At 38.8% G+C, this 6316-nt stretch overlaps 1 protein-coding gene across 1 annotated transcript; it reads left to right on the forward strand.

Annotated features, from left to right (window-relative positions):
- Nucleotides 1-3186: 3186 nt before the first annotated feature.
- Nucleotides 3187-3624, forward strand: LOC113303113. The gene has a single exon (XM_026552142.1). The coding sequence runs from the start codon at nucleotides 3187-3189 to the stop codon at nucleotides 3622-3624; it is 438 nt and encodes a 145-aa protein (XP_026407927.1).
- Nucleotides 3625-6316: the final 2692 nt, after the last annotated feature.

A 6316-nucleotide genomic window follows, 5' to 3' on the forward strand; every position in this document is an offset into this window, starting at 1 on the left:
CACCCACAACCCATATTTATACTCAATTACACTTTACAAGCAAAACCCCCAAAACAGTAAATTAGGGTTTCTGAAAATTGAAATTCAGTTTACCTAATCTTTGATAATGGCTTCTGTACGTCGACCCATCCCTCTATTTCTTCTCCTGATGCTACCCATGCCTCCAATTTTTGTTATTTCTCAACCTAATTTACCAAACTCACACGCCTAGGGTTTCTGAGAAGAGGAGAGTGAATTAGGTGAATTAGGTCTCTGAAATTAGAAGGGAATAGGTGATGGATGATGGGGTGATGGGGTTGTTGGTGATTTGAGAGCTCGGTGGTGGTTGTGGTGGTGGCAGAGAGTTGGTCATGGCAGCGTTTTCTCTGCAGGCGGTGAGGGAGAAGATGGAGTCGATAGAATTGGAGAAGGGTGCGTTTGTTTTGCGGGTATAGGTGTTAGGTGTTGTAGTGTTGAGCGGTTGTAGAAAATTCGATGTCCAGCGAAGATGATACGTTGGATGATCACATCTGGATTAAATCGAACGGCTAAGATGGAACAGGCTTGCAGCGACCGTTGGATGCGTGATACAACAATTCTGACGGCTTAGATTGGAGTTAGGTACTATGATGTTTGACATGAGCTTCAAGATTTGATGATCGGTGATGAGGCGACCGTTGGATGATGTGATGGATCCAATCTGACGACTCTCATGGAAATGGGTATGGATATTGGAAATGGATTTGGGTAAGGGTTTTGGGCCTTGGGTATGCCAAGCCCATATCTTCTTTAAGGAAAATTCTTCCTCTTCAAGCCCACTTCTAGTTGATCCGGCTCTTGCAAACATCATTCTTCGCTGCCTTTCTGCGGGAGTCTTTGCCGTTTCTTTGCTCTTTTCGCTCCGTGAGTTAACCAGGCTTTATTTAGTACCTAAAAATGCAAAATTAATTAATAAAATATTTATTCTTGAAAACAATGAAAATACAGAATATGGGATAAAATGTAGAACTAATGCACAAAAGATGAGATAAATGCCAAGAAAAATATATAGAAATATGCACTTTTTAGCACTCATCACCAAGTATAGCTATTTCATCCCATTACAACACCCTTACACTGCTTCTTCAGTAGCAAAGGCATTACTGCACAATATATTTAGATTACATGGTCTGCCTGCTTCATTGTTTCAGACAGAGACAAGGTCTTCTTCACAAGCTCTTTTTGGCAAGAATTGTTTAAGAAGCTAGGCTCTGAACTCAATCTTAGTACAACCTACCACCCTCAGACTTATGGACAGACAGAGAGCGTAAACGCATTCCTTGAAAATTACTTCAGATGCATGACTGGCCATCAACCAAAGCAGTGGGTGCAGTGGTTAGACTTAGCTGAGTGGTGGTATAACACCAGCTTAAAAATGTCATTTCAAATCCCTATATGGATACGAAGAACCTAATTTGGCTTTTCCATCTTTTACTGTTTCATCTGTGGCATCAGGTGAGAAGTACTTGAAACAAAGAGCTGAAGTGCTGCATCTTCTCAAGGAAGCATTGTCCAAGGCTCAAGAGTGCATGGAATTTTTTGCTGACAAGAAAAGATCTGACAGGTTTTTTTGCAGTGGGTGACCTAGTATACCTCAAACTCCAACCTTATAGACAAAATTTTGTTTCTCTTAGAAAAAATTTTAAACTGTCAGCCAAATACTATGGACCTTTTCCCGTAACCCATAAAATTGGCTCAGTTTCTTACAAGTTGTAGCTACCACCAGAGGCTCGCACACATCCTGTTTTCCATGTCTCACAGTTGAAGCAGCGCATTGGAGTAACTCACATTCCCTCTCCAACACTCCCATTGGTTGATAATGATGGTCAGGTGCTGGTTACACCAATTGGAGTTCTAGACAGGCGCACCATCACCAGAGGCACTCACTCAGTCCATCAGCTTTTGATCCACTGGTCAAACACAACATCAGATGAAGTTACTTGGGAGGACGGTTCTCATATCTCTGCTCATTTCCCACACTTCAATCCTTGAGGACAAGGATTATTTTCTCGCGGGGTATTGTCATGTGTCTGTATAATTCTGTATGAGGTGTGACGTTAGTAATTACATCAAGGTGCTCTACTAAGAATAATGGTAGCTGTTTGATTAGCCGTTGCGATCAGGACATGTGTCAGTTTGTAGTTAGTTGTTTTTGATTAGAGTTGAACCAATAAATGTGTAAGGAAAACACCTGAGGCGGCTATGAATTGAATGAGATAATAATTTAGTTTTCTTCTTCTCTCTCAGGATGGTTTTGAACCAGATTTTATCTTAATTCCTCCGATTTTGTGTGGTAGTTGTTGTGGAAACACAACACAAAGTTTTTGATGCTTTGTCAAGAAGAACTCATCCTGAAGTTACACTCCAAGCCATCACATTGTCCAAACCTATCTGGATGCAGGAGGTCATTAATAGATGTGTCAATGACCCAAAGGCCCAACAATTGATTTCTCAACTGCTACTATCACCTTCTGCAACTCCTAACTACACTTATCATGATGAGGTCCTCAGGTACAAGTCCAGGTTGTACATAGGTACTGGTAACAATATTAAATCCTTTATTTTATCTTCCTTACACTCATCAGCCATTGGTGGCCACTCTGGTATTCAAGCCACCTATAACAGAGCCAAGCTTCATTTTTTTTTGCCCAAAATATAAAAAGATATTATTTCCATGGTAACTTCTTGTGATGTCTGACAAAGGAATAAGCATGAGCATACTCTCCCTACTGGTCTGTTACAACCACTACCCATCCCTGATCAAGCTTGGCAACATATATCAATGGATTTCATTGAGGGTCTTCCCCAGAATGAACACATGGATGTTATCCTAGTAGTAGTTGACAGACTCACCAAGTACAACCATTTCATTGGGCTCAAACATCCTTACACTGCAGTCACAGTGGCTAAAGCATTCCTCCATAACATTTTCAGATTACATGGCTTACCTGCTTCAATCATCTCTGACAGGGACAAGATATTCACCAGTAACTTCTGGCAATACCTCTTTCATCATTTGGGTACTAATCTCAAGCTCAGCACTTCCTATCACCCTCAGACGATAATTATCTAAGATGTATGACAAGATTTCAACCCAAAAAATAGTTCAGCTGGCTGGGCGCACTTGCGGAGTGGTGATATAATACTAGCTACCATACTAGTATCAAGATGAATCCTTTTAAAACTCTGTATGGTTATGATGCTACTCATTTGGCTTTCCCAACCACTCTAACTACTTTTGTAGCTGAAGATGAGGAATATCTTCAACACAGGACTGCCATGTTGGACATTCTTAAGGACTCCTTGTCAGTTGCTCAGGCCAGGATGAAGTTTTTTTCTAATCAGAAGAGGACTGAAAGATCTTTTGAAATAGGAGATTTAGTCTACCTCAAGTTGCAACCTTACAGACAAGCCTCTGTCTCTCTCAGAAGGAATTTTAAACTCTCAGCTAAGTACTATGACCCTCTTCCTATTATTTCCAAAGTTGGTCAATTATCTTACAAGCTGCAACTTTTTCCAGAGGCTAGAGTACATCATGTCTTTCATGTATCTCAGCTTAAGAAGAAGATTGGATCTACTTATATGCCCTCCCAACTCTTCCCTTAGTGGATCATGAAGGCCAAATTATTGTCACTCATATCTCAGCTCTTGCTTATATAACAGTTACTAGAGGTGATCACACTACTCCACAGGTACTTATCCACTGGTCTAATGCCACAGCAGAAAAAGCAACATGGGAGGATCTTCCAAACATAACAGCTCATTTTCCAAATTTTTCCCTTGAGGACAAGGACAATCTGATGGGGTAGGCAATGTCATGTGGCTTCATAGTGGAAGGGTTGTATTTAACTGAATCTGGGATGCCTTCATCCATTCTTATATTTTATGTTTTTAGCCCCTAAGATTCACACACGTGTCGTATGAGGATTGAATCTTGTTTTGTTTAGTTTGCCATATTAATGATGTAGGAGAGGCGGTTGTAAGGATTATCAATTATTCATTAAGAACTTAGTTCTCAGGCTGATTTTCGAATCACAGTTACCATTTTCTATTCATCTGTTGTTTCAATTTGTTCTTAATAGAACATCATGTTTCTATGTACAACGTATACTATTCCTCTCTTGTAGGAGCATCAAATATTAAAGAAGAAGATAACTTTGCTCTCAATGAAGAACAACAATTCAAATGGTGGAATGAAAAACTTCACACCATCCCTCAAATAACATCGATTTCCTCGACGAACTACATGAATTTAGGATTTTTTATTATATTTTAAAATATATAAATTTTGTATTTGTTCATGATTTTCAATTACAACGTATTTGATTCTTGTAAGAATTCTTATCGGTATATGTATGAGTATTTGTTCATGTTCCTTCGTGAGGGGGAAAAAAAGCTAGGAAAGAAACAAATAAGTGACGCCAGAGAAAGACGATTGGCTTTAAGGTTGTCGGTTTTCCTTAGAGTTAGTTTGTTTATGTAGAGTATGGTTGTCCGTTGATGGGTGTGTTGGCAATCCTTGGTCGTTGGATGAGACTCTATAATGGAATTATTTTGGGTTTTAGATTAGTATGATAAGAGTAAGGCCCGTAAATTGGCCATTTGCATTGCTTTTGTATGGTTGTAAATAGGGCCCATCATTAGTTTGTTTGCTTTACTCGGTAAACTTTTTTTTTTTGATACATTCTGCTGGGTTAAGGAAACGCAAACCAAAACAACAAAAAAGACAGGAAAGAAAAGAAAACAAAACAAAAACCTGAGGAAATACTACAACTTAATCTTCTTCCTCCTCTTATAAATTTTTTTTTCCTTATCCGCAGCGAGGATCTCATGAAAATCAGGAGCTAGAGCATCATGCCTTATATCCACCCAAGCACTAGCAGGATGGATTACTGCAAGTAAATCAGCAGCGATGTTTGTTTCTTTGTAGCAGTGACTGACTTTCCAAGAGATAAACTTCCTCCTTAGCACAATGATTCTTCTCCAAACTTGTATAGCATTCCATGGTGGTTCAGGATTTGGAGTGGTAAACAAAATATAAACTTCCATGGAGTCAATAGCAAGATGAACTCTCAAAAAATTCTTCCTCAGAGCCAGAGTAAGACCCATTTCAACACCTTGAATCTCATGAACTAAAATAGAGATGGGATGAGAGCCTCCATAAGATGCATCTAACAAATCTGCCATATGATCTCTTATAACAGCTCCAAATCCCGCAGTTTGGTCTCTTTTGGAGCCATCAGTATTTATCATTACCTCATTCTCCAAGGGAAATAACCAGGAGCAAGGAATATAGGCAGGGGTAATATAATTACAGTTAATACTCCACCTACTCATTAACATTCTATTGTTCAGATTATCATCCTCAGTTTGAATTTTCCCTGCCATTTTAAACCTGACATCTTGAACCACCAATAAGCTGACCTGGTCTTGAGAGTTAAATTGATTATTGAACACTCTTCCTTTCTCTCCAAATTTGGTAGATAAATCCATTGAATACAAGCTTCTTAAGGACTGACTTACAAGAAGAGCCCTTGAAATTTTGAGCACACCAGCTAATTTCTTCATCCCAAGTAATAGGTAAATTTCTCACAAAACCTAGCTTCAGGATAAGACCCTCCCAAATACCAGAAGAAAAAACACAATCATGAAATAAATGTTCTTAAGTTTCTATAACATCTCCACACATCACACAAGAAGCATTTTGGATAAGACCCCATTTAAGAAGTTTGCTCCTAGTTTTTAATCTTCTATGTAAAGCAAGCCAGGAGATGAAAGATTGTCTTGGGATATGATTTTTAAACCAAACTAGATTTTCCCAAACATGCTTGTTATTATGAGAAGATATGGAAAATTAAGTATCTTTCATAGAAAACTGACCTGAGGAGGTAGCTGTCCAGATCAACTTGTCACTTTCTTGAACATTGAACTCAGCAGAGCAGATTATCTCCATCGCCTAGAACCACTCCAATATATTGTTTTGCCAGATCTTTATTATCTAAAATTCTTCTCCAACACCAGCTGCAATCCTTTGGAATTGACATAGTCCTGAAATCTTTATCTTTTATGAGAATACTTTTCACCCAAGAAGTCCAGATTGTTTCTTTCCCAGACTCAAGGTCCCAAATATGCCTAAGGTTAGCTGCCACATTTTTGAATTCTAAGTCTTTCACTCCCAAACCTCCTTCTTCATAAGCATGACAAACATTTGTCCAGCTAATAGGATTATAACTTTTCTTCATATCAGGGCCAACCCAAAGGAATCTCTTAAATTTGGTGTTTAACTCTTTGATAACTC

The sequence above is a fragment of the Papaver somniferum genome, chromosome 1, assembly GCF_003573695.1.
Source record: "Papaver somniferum cultivar HN1 chromosome 1, ASM357369v1, whole genome shotgun sequence".
Classification (NCBI taxonomy): domain Eukaryota; kingdom Viridiplantae; phylum Streptophyta; class Magnoliopsida; order Ranunculales; family Papaveraceae; genus Papaver; species Papaver somniferum.